This window comes from Macaca mulatta, chromosome 4 (genome assembly GCF_049350105.2).
Source record: "Macaca mulatta isolate MMU2019108-1 chromosome 4, T2T-MMU8v2.0, whole genome shotgun sequence".
Taxonomy (NCBI): domain Eukaryota; kingdom Metazoa; phylum Chordata; class Mammalia; order Primates; family Cercopithecidae; genus Macaca; species Macaca mulatta.
This window is the reverse complement of record NC_133409.1, coordinates 70,657,970-70,679,687: the sequence shown is the minus strand read 5'-3', so window position 1 is coordinate 70,679,687 and position 21,718 is coordinate 70,657,970. Positions and strand designations below refer to the sequence as shown.

At 37.3% G+C, this 21,718-nt stretch overlaps 1 protein-coding gene across 23 annotated transcripts in view; it reads right to left on the bottom strand.

Moving 5' to 3' along the window:
* Positions 1-21,718, bottom strand: part of ESR1 (estrogen receptor 1) — a 436,798-nt gene that overhangs the window by 149,939 nt on the left and 265,141 nt on the right. For all 23 annotated transcript variants that reach the window (XM_077999571.1, XM_077999568.1, XM_015137107.3 and 20 more), the window contains one exon: positions 8,834-9,169. In XM_077999571.1, coding sequence (XP_077855697.1) covers positions 8,834-9,169 — 336 coding nt within the window. The remainder of the gene's footprint in view (positions 1-8,833; positions 9,170-21,718) is intronic.

Here is a 21,718-nt window from a genome sequence, read left to right as displayed (position 1 = left end):
CTCCTAAAGAAAATTAACCTCTTTCATCACTAAGATGTAACCTCCCTTGTAGGCAGTAAAGTTGGAACTTTGGCTTAGCTATGTTGATACTTAGGGACAGAGAGAGGTTAGCACACAATGGGTCTAAATATACACCACTGTGGGGGATAAATGGCTTCCAGGGATCTGGATGCAGAATAAATTAAGCCAGAAGGATTCAATGCAGTCACCTCAGAAAGTCCGTCACATGTATCTTGGAGAAGCCACATGGTTTCAGGGTCATTCTAAGAACGCAGCTATACTATAGTCAGCCCAAGTGGCCATCACATTAAGGAATCTCAATTTGTGAAAAATAATATTTCAATAAAAAAGGAGAACACTTGTTTTGTTAAAGAAGTGGTAACTTCACGTGGTTATTTGTCATAGGTTTTATTTAAATGAATGCTACCCTGACTACATTAAAATATGATTTATTTAATTTAAATTTATTTTGCACATATACAACTTTTAAAGAACAAGTTCACGGCTTAAGCAAATTAAACTCAGATTGTAGAAATACTTCTCATTTGCAAAGTCTTCTGGATAAAAATAGATACCCAGCCAATAAAGACTATTCACCTTTTCATTTCAAAAAGGAAATTCAACCATAATATAAACTCATCATCCAGCAACAAATATATCATGAAAGAAAGAAGAAAATAATTAAGAGTTATTATTGTGTCTTAGACCCCAGTGGATTCAGTCCTGCAAGATACTCTGGACCAAGGACTAGTTGTTCTGTAACAGCAAACTCAATTCAAAATTGTATTTGCTAAGCAGTTTGAAGTTTCAGAAAGGAGGTAGGAAGTCAGATGTCTCATTAGGGGAAAAAATGAGTAGAGAATCCGAATAGAGAGAAGGGAGTTCAGGGAATAAAACAAGGGAAAAATAAAATTAAGACATTATGTGAAGGGGAGAATGGCAGGGAAAAGGGTGGGCCAAGGAGATTGTCTGACTTAAGCAGATAATATTGGAAAGTAGAAATCAAATAAAATGGTCACCAGCCTTTTTACAAAGGTCTTTCCCAAGACTCTGTTGAAGAAAAGTTAACCTAGGGGTTAGGTACCCTGAGGCATAATCTGATTCTGCATTTTAAACTTTAGGGGATACTATTATTTACCTGTTAAAGCAATTACTAAGCTAAATAATAAAGTCCTAATGCCAAACTGTTAATTGAAGTGTTGTCTCTTCTAATATTCACGTCCACCTGAACCTTTACTTGTGATTGTATTTGGAGATCGGGTCTTTGCAGATGTAATCAAGTTAAGATGAAGTCATACCAGATTAGGGTGGGACCTAAATCCAAATGATAAAGTAGGATGTAGACCAAGCTGGTGACAGTGGAACAGGAAAGAAGCATAAATTTAGAGATGGTGAAGAGGAGGAGCCAGTGGTACACAGTAAAGAGGAGTCAGGCACAAAGATGATTCCACTGTCGAATAAGGAACAAGGATGGAGACCCTGGCAGAAGGGAGAGGAGTAGGAGAAGCAACTGAGTTTGATGGTAAAGGGACAAAGAGGGAAACAGCTAGTTTGTTTGCAGAGGCTAAAAGTTAACAGCTGAGGCTCTGAGTGGACTAACTTTTCAAGTTGGTTCAAAGCGGTAGGAAGAATGAAAGAATTTGGGAGGACAGATGGGAAAAGTGAGAATGGAACATCCTTTACTCTTGGGGAACAATTTTGATGTCCTATTACAAACAAATGGTACTTCACCGGATTACCTATCAGTACTGGTCTTATTTAAATGTCTCAAGTCTCATGGATTTCTATCTTTTATTTCTAAGATTAATTAAAAGTTACTAAATACGTCCAAGCAGGACACATGAATCACACTATCTATGCAGTTAATATAAATTAAGTGAAACTATAATTTTGAATAAATAAGTTTTTTTTAATTTTTGATTTCAGAATTGGAAAAAATAATCAAACAAGTAGGCCAATGGGTCATATCTTTCCCCCTACTTGGAAGCTCTTAACCAATAGTAAACTTGGAAGTCAAGTATAAAAGAAGTCTGAAAAATACTTCTGTAGGAGGCTGTTCAACAAATGAAATTGAAACAATGGTGGAGTCATCTGTATGAAAACCATGTTGGAGCCCCACCTCACATAGCATACCAGAATGAATTCAAATGCATCAAAGATGCAAAAAAAAGGATAAACTACTAAAGTACCAGAGGAAAACATTATTCTGAAGGTTAAAATCTTTTACAAGGTATTTATGAGGTAGATGCATGAAACTGTTACAATTATAAATCAACTTCTGATGCGTGAAACTCTTACAATTATAAATCAACTTCTAAGCCAGTTCAGTGAACCACTTGGGTGGCCAGAAAAGAAATACATGAGAGTAAATGATTAGCCAAGTCTCTACTAGATGAGCTAAACCTTCTTCCTTAAATCAATAGCTCCTTATTTCTTTTGCTTCAAAAATACAATAGAAGAAAATTCTATTTTTAATACACTTTGTATTAATTTCCAAGGGCTCCCATACAAAGTATCAAAAACTAGGTGGCTTCAAAAACAACAGAAATGTATGCCTCACAGTTCTGGAGGCTAGACATCTGAAATCAAGGCCATGCTCTCTCTCAAGGTTTCAGGGGAGATCCACTCTGGCCCCTTCTAGTTTCCAATGTTGGCCAGTAAACCTTGGCATTCCTCAGCTTGCAGACCCAGCACTCCAGTCACATGACTGTCCTCTCCCTGTGTCTCTTCATGTCATCTTCCTCTGTGCATGTCTATTTCTGTGTCTAAATTTCCACTTTCATTAGAATGCCGGTCCTTACTGGATTAGGGCTGGTGCTAATGACCTCACTTGAACTTGATTACCTATATAAAGGCACTATTTCCAAAGAAGGTCGGATTCTGAGATACTGGGGGTTAGGGCTTTAACATGCCTTTTTGAGGAGATGCAATTCAGCCTGTAACACACTTCAATCATAATATATCTATTACTTAAAACACACATTCTCCATGTCAAACCCCCTGGAAGTAGCAAAGCCACAGGCCAACCTTCCCCACAGGGTGCCCTGGGGACACCAAGCACCACGAGTCCACCATGTTCAACATAAACACAACCTGACCGAGACTCACTGTATTAGCCTGTTTTCACATTGCTCATAAAGACATATCCCAGGCCAGGCAATTTACAAAAGAAAGAGGTTTAATGGACATACAGTTCCATGTGGCTGGGGAAGCCTCACAATCATGGCCGAAGGTGGAAGGCACATCTCACATGGAGGCAGCCAAGAGAAGAAGAGCTTGTGCAGAAAAACTCCCCTTTTTCAAACCATCAGATCTCTTGAGACTTACTCACTATCACAGGAACACAGGAAAGACCTGCCCCCACGATTCAATTACCTACCACAGATCCCTCCCACAACAGATGGGAATTCAAGATGAAATTTGGGTGGGGACACAGGAAAACCATATCACCCAATGACACAGAACCTGGAGGAGGGTGGGCAAAATGCCCCTGACATGTTTCTCAAATACTGTCAAGATGAAAAAAGGATTTTTTAAGGTTTAATAGCATCTAGGCCAATAAGCATCTATGAGGCTTCAAAGTTTCATGTGAAAGAAAAATCCAGTCAGCAACAGCTGCTTTCCTTGAGTTTCACCAGAGCTTCCACAGGAGCAGTAGAAAGCTGGGTGGGGTGACTTGGACATGGAACACTTGCAAAAAAGCTGCATATTGCCAGTCCAGAGGGGTTGCTATCATGCCTGCTAGGGCGATTCCAGCCCAATCCTAAGGCTCTTATTATACAGTGGGTGCAAAATCTAAATGGCAAATCTTGTCCTTAAACAGAGGCTTCTGTCATCTCTCCAGGATGTCTCCCATACGTCCATGTCATGTTATCTTTCATTACCTTGCCAAAGCATGCTGCTGGACACCACAACAGCCTGACAGCAGGGTCTACTGGTCCAATGACAGGTTGGGAAGCAGAGTCCTGGGAAGCCCTCCTAAATCTCTGGAATCTACAGGGACCTCCCAGAATTGAGTGTGTGCCTTTGAAGATGCTCCCAATTCCCAGATTGAGGTGTTACATCCTCTCCCAGAACCCTCATCCCTACCCACTTTAAGTTTCCAATTTCATTCACTAAGTGAAACTCACTTGTAAATAGACAGTTGAAGCCTGCTAAAGTCCTCAGAGTGCATGGCTCCATATTCCTCTAGCTATTTCTCTGTCCCTTACAAAAGAGAGGTTGGAAATGGAATGGAGTCTCACTAAGGTGACTGTCCGGGAGATATCAGAACAACAGGTAGATTTTGAGGAGAAGAAAAAGGAGAAATGTCACAGCCTTAGAGAGCAGCTCTAGTTTATGGGAAAATTGAGCTGTAACAGGGCTCAGAGACTTCTGAAACTCAAGACTTTCAAAAATCACCTGTCATTTGTTCATTTATTCATTGATTCAAGCATTTCCTGAGCTCAAATCTGCTAATTTTAATGATGAGGATGAGGATGAGAGGCAGAGAAGCAAATTCCTGGATTCCTGGGGAACACAGACACAGAACGGGCCTTGAGCCCTGGAATAACTCACACAACCATGCATCCTCCAGACAACATAGAAACTGCCAAGAAACCTGAACTTGGGGCTGCTGGGAGGCATGTCCAGAAAGAGTAGATTGTCTACCCCTGGGGCCAAAACGGAGCAAGGAGGCCACCTGAAGTCAATGACAGGGAGTCAGGACTGAGGAGGAAGAGGGGCCTTCTAGAGTGTTGAGTAGAGGGGGACTCGGCAGGAAAGAGGAAGGAGAAGGTCACCTAGTTTGCCACTAAAAGAATGAGGAAGTGGTTAAGGTGGCATGTTTCACACAAAGCCAAGCTGCCACTGAACTGCCCCTTGTCCTCTCTTCCTCTTCCTGGGCCAACACTCTCAGTGTACTCTCTCAGATCTGTGCCCAGCAGCAGCTCATGAGGCTGTCACACTTTTGGTTATAAGTATTTAACAGGCAATAAAAAACTCAGGGCTAGACATCTATCAAAATCTTCATAAAATATGTAGAATTATAACACAAACTTGAAGTATAACATTGCTTTTGAGACATGTAAAATTATGGTGAATTTTGGAAAAGGCTTAACTTTTAATAAATCAAAAGGACACTGTGGTGACACAATTCAAGCTTCTGGGGAAAAAAATCTCAGATGTATTTCATTAACACCAAAACTAAGAATGAACCACTGAACGATGCAATTGAGTGTGATGCTGAAATCAAAAATACAACCACTCTTTCAGTCAGTCATATTTTTTCCTTTTTAACCTTCAGCTCAATGATATTACAGTTATTGACTAGTTTTACCATGTGTAGAATAATAGCAAATTAAGATTTAGTAATCTACTTTTTAAAAAACTGAATTTCTACCCAGGGATAAGGCTATAAAATTCCTATTAAAGATAAACAAATTTCAGCAAACAATAAGGAGAAAATCTTCTCTATAGATAAATATCAAAAAGTAGATTGTGTTATAAAAAAGCATCTTTTATCAGAGCTGGCTTTGTAGGTTTTATCATTCCTATTGCTACTGTTGTTTTTAAACTGCAAAGAGAAAAAAAAATCATTTCTTAAGGTCATCTTTATCCGGGTCTACTAGAAGTACTTTACAGATGGGAACTTGACTCTCACACTTTTATGATGCATTTTATCCTAAAGCTCTGCACATCTTAATTCTGAGTAGAGAAATGTATCAAGTCAAAAAATAAGCCCCAGGTATTAATGAAAAGGAAAATTCAATTTATAATCATCAACATTTGAAAAGTTTGATAATATTCTGTTAATTAAAAAGAAGAAGAAGAAAGCACTTCTAGAACTATTAAGATAGCCCAAAGTATGGACTATTTTTGTTAAAAATTCATCATTCAAAATGAAGTCAATTCATAGTTTTTGTTATATTGACAGATATTCTGAGGATTATCCAAATGATCCATGAGGGTTTTTGTATCATATAGCTAATTCTGGGTATTTCCAGAACTGAACTGTTTGCTATTCTTCTTACTAATGATGTTTACTATTTCCTTCTTTATTTATTTATTTAGAGACAGAGTCTCGTTGTTGCCCAGGCTGGAGTGCAGTTGTGGGATCTCGGCTCACTGCAGTCTCTGCCTCCCAGGTTCAAGCAATTCTCCCACCTCAACATCCCAAGTACCTGGGACTACAGATGTGTGCCACCAAGCCCACCTAATTTTTATATTTTTTTTGTAGAGACAGGGTTTTGCCATTTTAAAAGCCAGGCTGGTCTTGAACTCCTAACCTTAGGTAATTCACCCACCCACGCCTCCTGGGATTACAGGTGTGAGCCACTGTGCCCAGCCTATTTTCTCTTTTTAAAAATTACTATTATCATTGTCATTCTCAAGCTATTATCTCATAAACGTTATATTGTCTATATTAGATTTTCAGTGTGGGCTATATTTTTTAAATAACAGATGGTATTTGAATATATAAAAGATATAAATCCTTTTCAAAATGTTGCTTTGTGTATTTTTCTGAAAAGCTTGACAACCATCTGTAGAACTTTTGCAGAAGACTTTTTTCTTCCCTCATTTTTCATCTCTTTAAAATCAATGACTATTTTTATTCTGCTTGGTCAGACAAGTAGGCCTTTGATTTACAACAGCTGTATTCCCATGGAACACACACAAACACACACATATATAATTTCATTTTGCCTTTATAATTTTTTTTAATTATCCAGTAAGAAGACATAGTTTATTGGTCTAAGGATTTTGGAATCATGCAGGTCTTTTAAACTAACATGATGAAGTTATAGAGTGGTTTTATTACATATCTTATTGCCATAAGTTTGTCTAACTCTGGCTTTAATAATTATATTTTAACAATTGCTAGCCTGTGTATAATATTTTCCTTTCCTTGACTTCTCCATTTTATTCCTAAATTCAGAAGATTATTGATGTGAATTCTTCAACCGCTGGTAATGTATTTGAGCTTGATTCCAGTTGTTACTAATGCTCTTCGATAGTTTATTATTATAAAAATGCCATGACGAGAATCTACTGATATGTAAGAAAATGTCTATACTTCAGTTCAGCAGTACTCCAGAGCTAACATTACCAAGATTTCATGAGGGAAAATAAAACTGAATAGCAACCAAGAGTTGGCTCTCAAATATATGACCATTAGTTTCTTTGTTTGTTTCTCTTTCCCTAAAATATATGAACAAGGCAATAACAAATATAAAGAAAAAACTTACAGCCACATTACATTTATATTCCAACAATTAACTTATAATGTATCTGCTTCATATAAAAATGCCAAAATATGTAGGTACTCAAGAAAACTTTTCATTCTGAAGATGATCAGGAATTTTTGTTTGCCAGTTCGACTGACATTGAAAACCTACATTTGCCTATTATTCTCCATGCTTCCATGTAACCTAATAACCACCCAAACCACCAAAATGGTGGCCTCTAACAAGGCTGGGTTCTCGTACTGCTGGCTTCTTATTCTACAGCCCACATGTTTATATGCTGATAGATGCAAATACATGTAAGATTCTCTAAGGCCAGACATAAGTTCACTTGGCCTGTAACACAGCAGTGACCCTTGAAATGCAAGTACAAACTCCACATTTTTTAGTTTCATATTAAACATTTCATGCTTCGTAGGAAACAATTAATTTCATCTATTAAAAGAAACCAAATGAGAAAAACTCCAACTAAATCTATCACTCATTGAGTCTATAAGCCCAGAAAAAAATTTAACTTCCTCTTGCCTTGGTTCATCTACATTAGCTCCTGAATGGATACACTGGGGCAGGGAGAAAGCCATTTTCTAGTCTTGTTTCCATACAGACTTGAGTTCTTCTCCCTGAACAACAGGAGTAACAGTCCAATTTTACTATAACACCAGTTCTGAGAGAATCAGCTGAAGGAACAAGATATCACTTCAGCCACTGCGTCTTTCTAAAAGTTTCTTTCAGGGATGATACCTTAATTTATTTTTCCACTGCCTTTCTCTTTCTGCTAAAATACTAAGCATACACCAGGTTGGATAAATAATTGGCATTCAGTAAGTAAACTTATTATTATCTCTTTAATCCATAAAGATCTTTCTTAACTTTTTTTTTTGGTGTTTATTTTTTGAGACATGGTCTTGCTCTGTCACCCAGGCTGGGGTGCAGTGGCACTCCACAGAAACACGGTTCACTGTAGCTCCAACCTCCTGGACTCAAGCCATCCTCTCACCTCAGCCTCCCCAGTAGCTGGGACCACAGGTGTCTGCCACTGCACCCAGGTAATTTTTAAAAATTTTTTGTAGAGACAGGGTTTCGCCACATTGCCCTGGCTGGCCTCAAGTTCCTGGGCTCAAGCAATCCTCCCACTTCAGCCCCAAAAAGTGCTAGGATTACAGGCATGAGCCACCACACCCAATCTTAACAATCTTTTTAAGATAACATTGTTTTATTAATAATTGAGATGTTTTGAACAAAGGTCATTAATATTAAGAACTTTTGTAGATCATTTAGTGTTACAAGTTTCTGCGAATGTGAACATATACTATCAAATAGTTTTATCATGTAGTGTCCACCCTAAATCTTTCTGGTAAATAAGATGGGTTAAAAATAAATTATGTCAATTTAAAAATTTTAGTCTTCTGGATTTTTATTTTAAAATATTATTTCCTAATCTCCAGAAAAATTACAGTGTATTGATACTGAAAATGAACACATCTCCTATAACCTTGAAACCTATTACATAACGTGTTATTGCTTCTTTTTTCCCCACTATTTCTCCCATGACATCACAACCAGTTCTTGAAAAGCTATTGACTCTTAAAAGTTGAGCTTCGCATTCTTACCTGGCACCCTCTTTGCCCAGTTGATCATGTGAACCAGCTCCCTGTCTGCCAGGTTGGTCAGTAAGCCCATCATCGAAGCTTCACTGAAGGGTCTGGTAGGATCATACTCGGAATAGAGTATAGGGGGCTCAGCATCCAGCAAGGCACTGACCATCTGGTCGGCCGTCAGGGACAAGGCCGGGCTGTTCTTCTTAGAGTGCTTGATCATGAGCGGGCTTGGCCAAAGGTTGGCAGCTCTCATGTCTCCAGCGGACCCCACTTCACCCCTGCCCTCCCCATCATCTCTCTGGCGCTTGTGTTTCAACATTCTCCCTCCTCTTCGGTCTTTTCGTATCCCTGAAAACACAGGGGGAAGAAAAAACAATTAGTTTATTTTTTTCCCATGTAAACTTTTATACAAAAAATTTTCAAAGCTAACCGTCTTTCATTTTATTTGAAGAAATACTTTCAAGCACAGGTGAGCTGGTAAGTGTTTAACAAGTGGCTCTCCAAGAGAAGAAGAAAAAGACTTCTATTTGTAGCAGTTGCCAATTTTCATGGTGTAAATACTGCCACCATAACAAACTTCAGGCCACTTGTCTGACATCAAATGGCTTACAAAACTCCTGAAAATTGAACAGTAGGCTTTGGTGAGCCCGTACAAACTGACTCTGACACACCAGGTAGGGGTGTGTGTAGGTAATGAGTGTTATAAAAAGAACAAAATTCTAATTTTAGTTATTCTTAAAATATGATTTAGCATCAAAGACTACTTCTGCTAGGAATATTCTTTTAATAGTAAATTAAAAGGGCATTTTTAAAAGCATTTAGTCCAAGTAGACTTCTTAATGGGCAAGACTAAATAAGAATGACTTGCTCGTAAGGTATATTACAGCCTCTGGCCCCCTGGGGTGCTAAGTCCTTCACTGCTGCTAACCTGCTCCTCATCACCCTAGGATTACCACAAGTCCCTCAAGTCGTTTACTGGATTTTAAGCTTTTCACAAATGTGTTTGTTTTTTCCTAACATAAAAGTTGTAAACTTCTAAAAAGAGTTTGTTTTATTTGATAATTTCCCCCCAAAGGTTTACCCAGCTGTGGTTCTCACTAACTAAATTATGAAATGGGGTGAAGAGGGGTGATCCAATCTTTTTGCAGTGATTCTTTGAGGTTTGGGCTCAGCACCTTAACCTGAAAAAGGCCATACTGTGCTGCCGAAATGTATTAACATCTGCCAAAAACAACTATTTTAAAAAGACAAAGAGCTTCTATATTTTCAAAACAGTTAATCTCTCCAATATTTATCAGACAGCAATAATTCTTAGATTTAAATGAAGGAAGCAATCATTTTGATACAAAGTTAATACAACTATTTTTAATACCAAAGACATGAGAAATAAATGCTCTTTATAACATATCACTTGTTCTATCACTTTATAACAAATAACTAGTGTGAGAACTTTGTCTTGTTTTGTTTTAATTTGTAAACGTATTTGGACAAATGTGTAACTGAAATATATATATATATGTTTTATACATATAAATATATATATATAATATATTAAATGACACTTCAAAAACATAGAGAAGCCATGAACTCTTCCTATTTGCTCAGTATTAAAATAAGCATTTCTCATGAAATAGTAAACATTATAATAAAGATTATTATTAGTAATATGCATTCAGAACTTACTACATATTTTAAGCATTTACATACACTTTACATGGAAACACTTTAGAACTAATTTAGTTCTCACAATAATCTTGTAAGTTTGAGAAACCGTTACTTAAAGAGATGATCCAACTTGTACAAGATCATTCTCTATTAAGTATGATTCCAGATTCTGGCTCTGAAAAGAAGTTTGCTTTTGTTTTCAGTTAAGCAGAGATTTTGAATTTAATCTATTATGTAGGTACAAATTGAACAAGTTTCAGGACACTATGTAGGTACTAACTTAACAAACTGAGGGACATCTAAAAGTAAAAGATGAGAACAATGGCACCTGACCAGCCATTGTCCTTGGTCAGGCATTTCAACTTTTATTGCCAGATTTGCCAATGAGATCACAATATCTGAAGTAAGGGAGATGATATGTCCACTCTACTCTCAACTCATCAGAGCATACCTGATGTATCACACTCATTGCTGGATCCTGAAACTATAAGAAAAATAAGCCTACTCAAGTTAGAGTAACTAGACGGGTAAGGAGACATGAAATCAGGTCATATAGTGAGCAAATGAGGAACAAAGAAGGGTTAGCCTAGAGAAAGGAAAACATGGAGGAAACCTGAGCATCTCCTGTACATGAGTTGTTCTGCAGAAGACGGGTTCAACTTGTTCTTTATGAGCCCAAAGGCTAAAACAGAAGCAGGGTGTGGAAACTTTTTAGTTAGTTACAGCTCAATGTAAGGAAGCAGTTTGAAATAGTCAGAGCTGATGACAAAGATAGAAGCTCCCATCATAGGAAATGATGAGGGGGATCACTGGGGGTTTCCAAGAATAGGCTAGATGAAGACTTTCAAGGGATGTTCCCAAAGGATTCCATTATCCAGAAAGCATTTGCACTAGTTGACCTCCAGTAGCCTCTCCAATGCTGAGATTGTTCTATACGACTCTACCATCCTCTATTTGAAACACTAGAAAAAAAAATGTAAGAGCAAGAGACTTGCGGTGGAAACCAGGGAAAAAATGTCAAAAGCAAAGAATCTTTCTCGGTTCAGATTTCTCAGGAAATTCTGAGGTCAGAGTTTTGAGATGAGTTTTAACTTGTATTTCCCTACTTTGTGTGAGGGCTGGGGTAAGAAAATGCCTGGTTCTTCAGTATTAGTCAGTGTATTACCCAAGTACTATTTATACCCCTATTCTACAAGTTTACAAAGAAATTAATAATGTGATCAAGTCTTACAGGAAAGATGCAGCAGTGATTACAATCTTTCAATAGCAGATCTACAGAAAGAAATAAAAGCAAGTGATTTGACTAAAAAAGAAATGGTTAGAAGGTGATATTGTTTTTCCTAAGGTGAAATCAAGAGTTACCAAATTATAACTACACAAGCATTTTACCTTTTAAAACTAAAGTACTTTAAAAATAATATGCTTCTTTCATAAATGTAATTTATCTTCCTTTAAAAAGATTCCAAAGAAAAGCACTTAGGTTAATAAAGCAAACAAAATGTAGTGTTATCACCCACTTTAAAAGGCTTCAGCAGTCATACTAAAGCTAATCCACTTTCCAGCAGAAGAATTTTAGAATCAATTCAGAAACTGATATTGGCAGTTATCAAAAATATTTCATCAAAGTATTTCTTCATTTAGTAAAAATCCGTTCAATACTTACAATGTATATTCACGGAAGACGCAGTAGTAAACAAAGACAGATCATGTTACCCTCCATCAAGTTTTCAGCTTGGAGGGAGGAAGACATTGATCAAAAGTTATTCAATGTTCGTTGAATGAGTTAATGAATGAATGAACTGCCGAAAGCACAGTGGATGAGAGGAAGTGACTGGGGAAGAAGGAGACAAAGAAAACGTCTCTAAGAAAGGATGTCACATTTAAATCAAATCATGATATTTCCCTTCTTGGAGGAATTTAGGAGCAAACTACTTAGATGGCTTAGTTGTAGTACTATGTGAAGAAGTAAGTGGAACCACCACACCCATTTACATCTCACAACTGTATGATTCAGGTTGTTGAACACAAGACACACAGGTTTGGGCTTTAGAACAACAAAATGCAATTGGAAAGATGAGGAAAGAGATGACTATTTATAAAATCATCAAATAATCAAGTAGGTGAAAGTAGATTCACTTAGCACTAACAAATATTTTCTTTAATATACTGATATGCTTTGGCTGTGTCCCCATCCAAATCTCATCTGGAATTGTAGTTCCCATAGTCCCCACATGTTGTGGGAGGGGCTCAGTGGGAGGTAATTGAATCATGGGGGCACGTTTTTCCTGTGCTGTTCTCATGATAGTGAATAAGTCTCACGAGATCTGATGGTTTCATAAAGGGCAGTTCCCTTGCACATGCTCTCTTGCCTGCTGCCATATAAGACGTGCCTTTGCTTCCCCTTCACCTTCTGCCATGATTGTGAGGCCTCCCCAGCCATGTGGAACTGTGAGTTCATTATGCCTGTTTTTCTTTATAAATTACCCAGTCTCAGGTATTTCTTTATAGCAGTATGAAAATGGACTAATACATATACCCAAAATGTACTATATTTTCCAAATTCCAAAGTCCCTACAAAGTGTACAAACAAAAAAAAAATTAGAAAATTATACATAGTATATGATCAACTGCATGTGATAGGATCCCAAGGGTATGGTTGAATAAAGAATGGATACTCTTCTACATGGGAGTAGTAATTTTACACATTATTGGTGATAATATTGCACAGACATTTTATAGAAGTTCAAAAATATTTAACTAGAATTGAGTGGAAGAAGGTAAAAAAAAAAAAAAAAAATGACCTGACTTCTATTTCAGTTTTACCGCAGGTTAAGTGAAAACTGCAAATCAGAAACAACAGGTTGTGTCACTATGGAACATACAGCTTATTCTTAATTATATAGAATGGTGGACCACAGGAGTGGCATGGATAATTGAAATTCAAAGATCAAATTTAAAACTCATTCCTTGCTTCCTACCAAGACATTGTCTTGAATTGTTAGTAGACCAGTAACATAGAGTGATATGGATTTTACTTAAGTTCACCCCCCAACTGTCTAACTTTTGTTAACTCTCAGGGAAAAAGCCAAAAGGTCAAACTACCAGTTCATAAAGCAGAGGAAAAAACAAAAGAAACAATTCGTTTAGATCATGCAAATATTAAACAGGCAGCCTCTTGACGATCAAGAAGTTTACTTGCAGTGACCAACATGTTGGCTTGGAGTGCCATACACACAAGATACATTGTCATTCACACACGAGCATGCCATTTTCCAGAATGGTTGAGCAGTATATTCAATTGCACAACAGAGATATTGTGCCCTGGATAGCTAGTGTACACTGTCATTATCTCTCAAGTTACATAACTGACTAGACAATATTTGCATCAAAGCAAATTTCTTTGTACCTCTTTTCTAAATTTTAACCTTAAAAATGATTGAAGGATTTTTCTAACAAGACCCACCTGTTTTATATAAGGGATCAAGATACCAAGCTCTCTTTCATCCTGCAAGCCCACTGTAAGTGTGAAATGCCACCAGTTTGAATTTCATCTCCTTGGGTTAAAGCAACTGTAATATCCTCATCACATTGTTGTAAGGATTTAGAAAGGCTGAGTATAAAATTTCCACTTAGCAGAAATCAAGGTGGATTTGAATGATTCTAATCCACCTAGGAGGTATTAACTTAGGGGAATTTATTAAAGCAATAAACACCGGCAACAGGAATGAGGAGGAAAAGGAAAGAGATAGTACGGAGGGCACTCTCTAGGGGAGGTGAGCCCTAAGGAATCTCTTCAAAGTCTGCCTGGACTTGGAAGCTAGGTAGAAAGGCGGTATAGGGGACAACTTGTGACAAGGTGAAAGGAGCTGAAGACACATCAACTGCTTAAACAATTATGTCCTGGCCCTAAAATCAAAAGATCTGTCCTAATGAGTCAAATGCCTAATGAGGCATTTTCAAAGACTACCTCTAATTACTTCAGTTTGTTTAATCATCTGTTTTTTTTCATTCTTTAAATTTTTTGGCTTGGCTATTGTATCTCAGAAAAAGTTAACATACTGCCTGAGTATTCATTAGGAATAGAATTCATTGGATTATGCTTCTAATGCACTCTAATTTTTACATTTTCTTTCGTTGAAATGAGCTTTTTTCTTAATATGCTATGCTTCCAGAAAAAAACTAGTATAATATCAGTAAAGTTATTTCTCTCCAGTTTCCCATGACTACTTTCATGTATTATTAGATATTTTGAACATTTGCATAATCACTTTCTTTTGTTTCTCAATAATTCATGAGGTATTAAGAGGCAAGACAAAGAAATACACTGAGCTTTTAAATTCAACATGTTAAAGAAAACAGGAGTGCTGATTAATTAAGAATTAAATAAAGACAATAACTAATAAAACTTTCTCTGGAGAGACTCCCCAGTATCAATTCTAACACTCTCCCTTCAAATACTATAAGGTAAGTACTGTCATTGTCCCCCATTTAACAGAAAAGAAAGAAGTTCAGATTAACTACCATGCTCAAGGTCATACCACGGGCAGCACAGAGGTTTGAATCAAGGTCTGTCTGCCTCCAAAGCCTCAGTACCACAATGTCATTGATTGTAAAGCATTGGTAAGACCATTATATCATGATGTATCATTACACTATGTAATTCATGCAATTACAGATTATTATTATTATTAGTGTTATCACAGCCTCTAAATGTTTCAGGTCAAGGAACTATAAATTATCTGGTTCACTTAAAGCTACTTAATGTTCTTTCCTTCTCTCCTTTCATATCTACAAACTCACCTTAACCCACTGAGCATTTCCTTACATGTCCCTGCCTATAGTCCCCTCCTTGCTGTCTTTAAGCCTCCCTCCTAGTTCATAGGTTCTTTCTTGCCTAGATCATTGCAGCAGTTCCTAATTTGTCTTCTTGCCTATCTTCAGTCTTCCCTCCAACCCAATTAACTGATCTCACCTATCTTCAATCTTCTCTGCAACAATGACTGCCTTAGCCATCAGCAGGAATTAACTATACTCTGAAAACTCTTGGCAGTTCTACGGTGCTACTAGAGGTGGTGCTGTTGAGGTTTCTGGTCATCTCGTACCCCCCATTTTGTCTAAAGCAGCTATGCTTTTATATGTATTTTTTATGCTGGGATTAGGGGAAGAACTTATTTTAGATAGAGTTTACTGGTTTTATTTTACATTTTAAAAGCTACTGATCTCCTGAATAAAATCAAACTCTAAGATTCATGAATTTCCACAAATAGTCTCAAAGTACTTTTAAACCTATCTTTACAAATCCCCTCCAAAAGCCTTTGTTTTTTATAAAACAAGGATGAGCCTGTGCCTCTTTTTATAATACTTCCCAACACCACCTTGTTCTTTTTCTATGCCTCCTCTTGCATTGGCCTTGAAAACCCAATTAACACCCCGTTTCATCCATAGTGAATCTTAGACCCCACTCTAGTTTTATGGCTCTACTTCCCCTGTTCTTGTAGTTTTTCTTTCCTGTGCCATTCATTTGGCAACTATGATGTTCTACCCTATATATATACTTACACCTAGGTTCCTCCCAACTTGCTGTGGCCTGAAACTTCTCTCCAGGCTGGAAGCAATCAGAAGGCTCACCCCAATTTTTTTCCCTTTCTTATGAAATACCATCCTGCACTGATTGATGTCCAAGGTTTAAAGACAGCAGTGTCATGTCCAGTGTTTTGTCCAGGTTTTGTTTGCTTATTATATTTTCTGGTGGGAAGGTAAATGTAGCCTTTGTTACTCCACCTTGTCCAGAACCAGAAGTTTCCAGTAATTATTTTGGTCATCTGTTTAACAAAATCCTTTAACCTCGTCTTTTCTCATGAACAAACTGCCAATTTGAACTTCTTAGTTTCTTCTTCTAGAGTTTTGCTGGCATGGACCTTATTAGGATTTCCCTTTCTTTTCCCATAAAGTGTAACAAGTAAAAACAATTTCAAGCCCAACTGAGAAAAATTGGAGGGTGGGAAAGTGAAGATTACATTTAGTAGATAAAGGATGCCCGATTTACCATCCCCCAAATTCCCCCACATGGCAAGTTTAGGGGCCCCATTTCCTCAAAGCTGCTCTCCCCAAGTCTTAGAATGAACTAGGTTTCATTGATTCGGAGGAGCAAGTCCTGCCTTCCCCACCTGCTGACCATGGGAACATTTCCGTCTTCATTCATCTAATGATGCACTCTGATACAGATTACAATGACTGGGAGAGGGAGACAAGGTTGTTGTCTATCCCTTTACAGTGCAGCTAGGGAGTACAGCACGGTCCCGATGACCTCAGATGAGGGGTCACAGTGCAAATATAACTCTTCCTTTATTAAATGGGATGACACACCCTGTTGTAGGAGCAGGTTCCCAAGGTAAGTTGGAAAGGTCTTTCTGTTTCATGTTACATAATGAAAAAGGGCACGGACTGATGTGACTGTCAGGATTTGAATACATCCCAAAGTAAGACTCTTCAGTTTCAGAATCTTCTAGAAGTTCAGAATCACTAAGAAATTCAGAATCACCTAAAGTTACAGAAATTTAGAAAAGCTGATGACCAAGGAGAGATTTCATCATTTGTTGGAGTATATTAAAGTGAGCTGTTCTTTGTAGGATGTTTTTTGGAAAATATTGAAATCTGTAATGAATTAACTAATTGGTGTAACACTCACTTGTGAATTCTTGGTTTCCCAGCATCTTAGTTGCCTTCCTACATTTGGCGAATTCCCCAGTACCTGAGTTGGTGGTTGCCAGGACTTGCTTTCCATCACAAAAGCTATAAGGACAATTACTGTTGTCTGTGGCTCCGGACTCTAGGGTGAAGGTAGGTGACCTGGGCCCCACCTGCATGCAGCCTGTTCCCCTGCGACTGTGAAGTCTGGACACAGGACAATTCAGCCTGCTGTCCTGTGGTGGATCTGCAGTCCAGGAGTGAAGGCAGTGCCTCCTGCCAGGCTGCCCCCAAGGCATCACACTGATGAAGTGCTGGCTGCTATGCCATGCTGACTGCCTCTTGGTTTCTACCTGTTTTCCGAGCCTGGTTATTCATCCTTCACATTAAATCTGTGATCAAACCAAAATTACTTCAATAATTTCTTTTTCTGCTGAAGTGAGAAGCAGTTTGTCTTGCTTGCAATCAGTAATAATAATAATTATTATTATGATAAACTAACATTTATTGAGCACTTGCCAGATCCCAATTGCTCATCTAAGCTCTTGACTAAGTTACACCATGTAATTTTCAAAGCCACAATGTAAGGTAGGTGCTATTAGTATTCCTTTCTATAGCCAAGGAAACTGACACATGAAGATGGGGTTTGAACCCAGGCAGGCTGATTTCAGAGCCCATAATTTTAATTACCATGGCACAACTGCCTTAGGAAACACTGACTGGCACGATCTGTAGAAACCTACATGCACTGTCAATCAATATAAATCTGTTCTGTGTTTACATATGGGGTTCTAGAATCCTTAGAGGGCAAATTATTATATAAGCCAGGGCCTCTATTGATCCAGTATGGATACAATCATGATTCTGTAATTGCTGGAATTATCAGCTATAACATTTCTTATTAGAGATTTCAAAAATGCACACATTTTTGAAAAATAATTTCAAAAATAATTTCCCTGTTTTCCTCCTGATGCTTTTATTTTTGGAAATTATTTACCTGTTAATAGACTCTAGTGCTTAAATATCAGATGTAGTAAAATAGGTTATTATTCTGCACATGGAGCAGATAGACTAAAACTGCTATCTCCTGCCAAAATTAGTTCTCAAAATCATCTTCATGATGATTTTTTAAAGGTACTACAACTGGCTGAGAATGGTTAAGAGCCCCCAAGGAATGGAAGAATGTCATGTATCACTTATGTAAAATGTACACATGCTCATTCACTTTGAATCAGCTTTAATTTTATTCATTCACTTAATACAACAAAGTTATTGAGAGTCAGGCACTGCTCTGGGGCAAAAAGACAAATCCCTACCCTCACAACGTCATATTTTTATGAGGAAGATAGACAATAAACAAATAAACATATGATGTCTGATAATGGTAAGTGCTAGGAGAAAAAAACAAAGTGGAAAGCAGGGGAAGAGGATGTTTAGATCAGGGACTACCTCTCTGTGCTGTAGAAACCAGAATGAAGTGAGGAAGGTAAACGAGCAACACACAAATGCTGACACTGGGAAGGAAATGGGCTCGAAGGTTTCTAGCAAGAGCCAAAGACCAGGGAAGGTCACAGCAGCCTGAACAAGGGAAAAGTAAGACAAGGGAGGCCAATCCCACAGGGCCATGCCAGCTAAGGTGAGAGCTTGCATTGTACTCTAAAAGAGATGAGAAGCCACTGCTTTCCACAGAGCAGAGGAGTGCCAATGATAGAGTTTATAGTTTTGGAAGAACTCTTGGCTGTTGGAAGAACTCAAAGATCAAAAGTTACAAAATAAGTTAGGAAGTCATTGCAGTTGATGAGGTAACAGGGGTTTGTATTAGGGTTATTTCAAAAGTGGTGAGAAGTGCCTGAGTTTAATTTATTTTGAAAGTAAAGCCAATAAGACATGCTGATGGATTGGATGTGGAATGTCAGGAGAGAGATAAACAATTGTGATTAAGAGTTCAAGGGCTCTAATGGAAAAAGAAGACAACACACAATAAAAGATGGGTAATACGAGCAGAAAGATAGAAATTTTAAGAAAGAATCAAAAGCAAATGCTAGAAATGTAAAAATGGTATAATCAGTGAGCTGAAAGATAAGTCAACAGAAACGTCCCAAACTGAAACGTAAAGAGTCAAAAGAATGAAAAAGCAAAAAGTATAACAAACATATGCATAATTGGAATACCATAAAGAAAAAAAAAGAAAGGAGAAGAGAAAATATTTGAGGTAATGTTGACTGATAACTTTTCAAAATTAATGACAGACACCAAACCACAGATCCAGGAAGCTCAGAGAATATCAAGAAGATAAATACATGCCACTCCTTACAAAAAACAATAGAAACAACACCTAGGCATATTGTATTCAAACTGCAAAAAAAAACCAAAGACAAGGAGAAAATCTTGAAAAAGCCAGAGTCGGGGCAGGGAAACACCTAACTATAGAGAACAGGATGAAATACAGCAGATTTCTCTTCAGAAACCACACATTAATAAAGAAAGTGAAGTAAAATATATAAAATGTTGAAAAAAGTGACCAATCTAGAATTCTAGATGCAGGGAAATTATCCTTCAAAAGTGAAGATTAAAAAAAAAATCATGCAAAAATTCAGAGAATTCATCACCAGCAGACTTGCCCTGCAGAGTATGTTAAAAAATGTTCTTCAAGCAAGAGGAAGGTGATATAAGTCAGAAACTTGGATCTACATAAATCATGGAAGATAATCACAGAATGTGTAAATTAAGGTAAAATAAAAGGAAATTTATTTTAGAAAGGATTCTAAATTCTTTCCAAATTCTTAATTGATGTAAACAATAGGATTATAAGTCATGCTGCTATAAAGACATATGCACATGTATGTTTATTGCAGCACTATTCACAATAGCAAAGATTTGGAATCAACACAAATGTCCATCAGTGACAGACTGGATTAAGAAAATGTGGCACATATACACCATGGAATACTATGCAGCCACAAAAAAAGGATGAGTTTGTGTCCTTTGTAGGGACATGGATGCAGCTGGAAACCATCATTCTCATCAAACTATCGCAAGAACAGAAAACCAAATACCGCATGTTCTCACTCATAGGTGGAAATTGAACAATGAGATCACTTGGACACAAGAAGGGGAACATCACACACCGGGTCCTATTGTGGGGAGTGGGGAAGGCGGAGGGATAGCATTAGGAGATATACCTAATGTAAATGACGAGTTAATGGGTGCAGCACACCAATATGGCACATGTATACATATGTAACAAATCTGCACATTGTGCACATGTACCCTAGAACTTAAAGTATAATAATAAAAAAATTCATTGAATATTAAACACATAGTATAAGAAAACATATCATACTTAATTAAAATTTTTCATATTGATTACATGTGGAAATGATATTTTAGATATACTTGACTAAATAAAATATAATCTTAAAAAAAACAATAACTGCCTGTTTAAAATCATAATAGTAACAATGTATAGGTGATTATAGTATATAGGTAAGCAAAATGAATGACAGCTACATCACAAGGGACAGTAGGGAGGAACTGAGAATACTATGTTATAATATTCTTATATTTCATGCAAAGAGAAATAGTGTTATTTGAAGGTGTATTTAGAATAGTTAAAAATGTATACTGTGAACTTTAGGGGCACCAGTACAAAAATTCTTTAAAGAAGTATAGTTAGGCTGGGCGTGGTGGCTCACTCCTATAATCCCAGCACTTTGGGAGGCCAAGGCCGGTGGATCACCTGGGGTCAGGAGTTTGAGACCAGCCTTACCAACATGGAGAAACTCAGTCTCTACTAAAAATACAAAATTAGCCGGGCATGGCGGTACATGCCTGTAATTCCAGCTACTTGGGAGGCTGAGGCAGGAGAATCGCTTGAACCCAGGAGACAGAGTTTGCGGTGAGCCAAGATCACACCATTGCACTCCCACCTGAGCAACAAGAGCAAAACTCTGTCTCAAAAAAAAAAAGAAGTATAGTTAATACTCTAAGAGAAAAGATAAAATGGTATTACATACATTGCTCAAATAAAACTACGAAAGACCAAAAAGAAGCCTTTGACAACAAATATGAAACAGTTAACAAACATAGGTTTATTTTTATTCAAATATATCAATACTTGCTTTAAATATAAATTGTTTAAATATACCAATTAAAAGATGGAAGTTGTCAGATTGAATTTTAAGGAAGACCAAACTATACGTTGTCTACAACAAGCCCCATTTATTTATTTATTTATTTATTTATTTATTTATTTATTTTAATTCTCCTGCCTCAGCCTCCTGAGTAGCTGGGACTACAGGTGGCTGCCTCCACACCCAGCTAATTTATTTTTAATTTTTTATTTATTTTTATTTATTTCTTTTTTATTTTACTTTAAGTTCCAGGACACCTGTGCAGAATGTGCAGTTTTGTTACATATGTATACAAGTGCCATGGTGGTTTGCTGCACCTATTAACATAGGTTTATTTTTAAACCTGTCATCTAGGTTTTAAGCCCAGCATGCAAAATACTTTATTTGGTATTTGTTCTAATAACAATGCCCA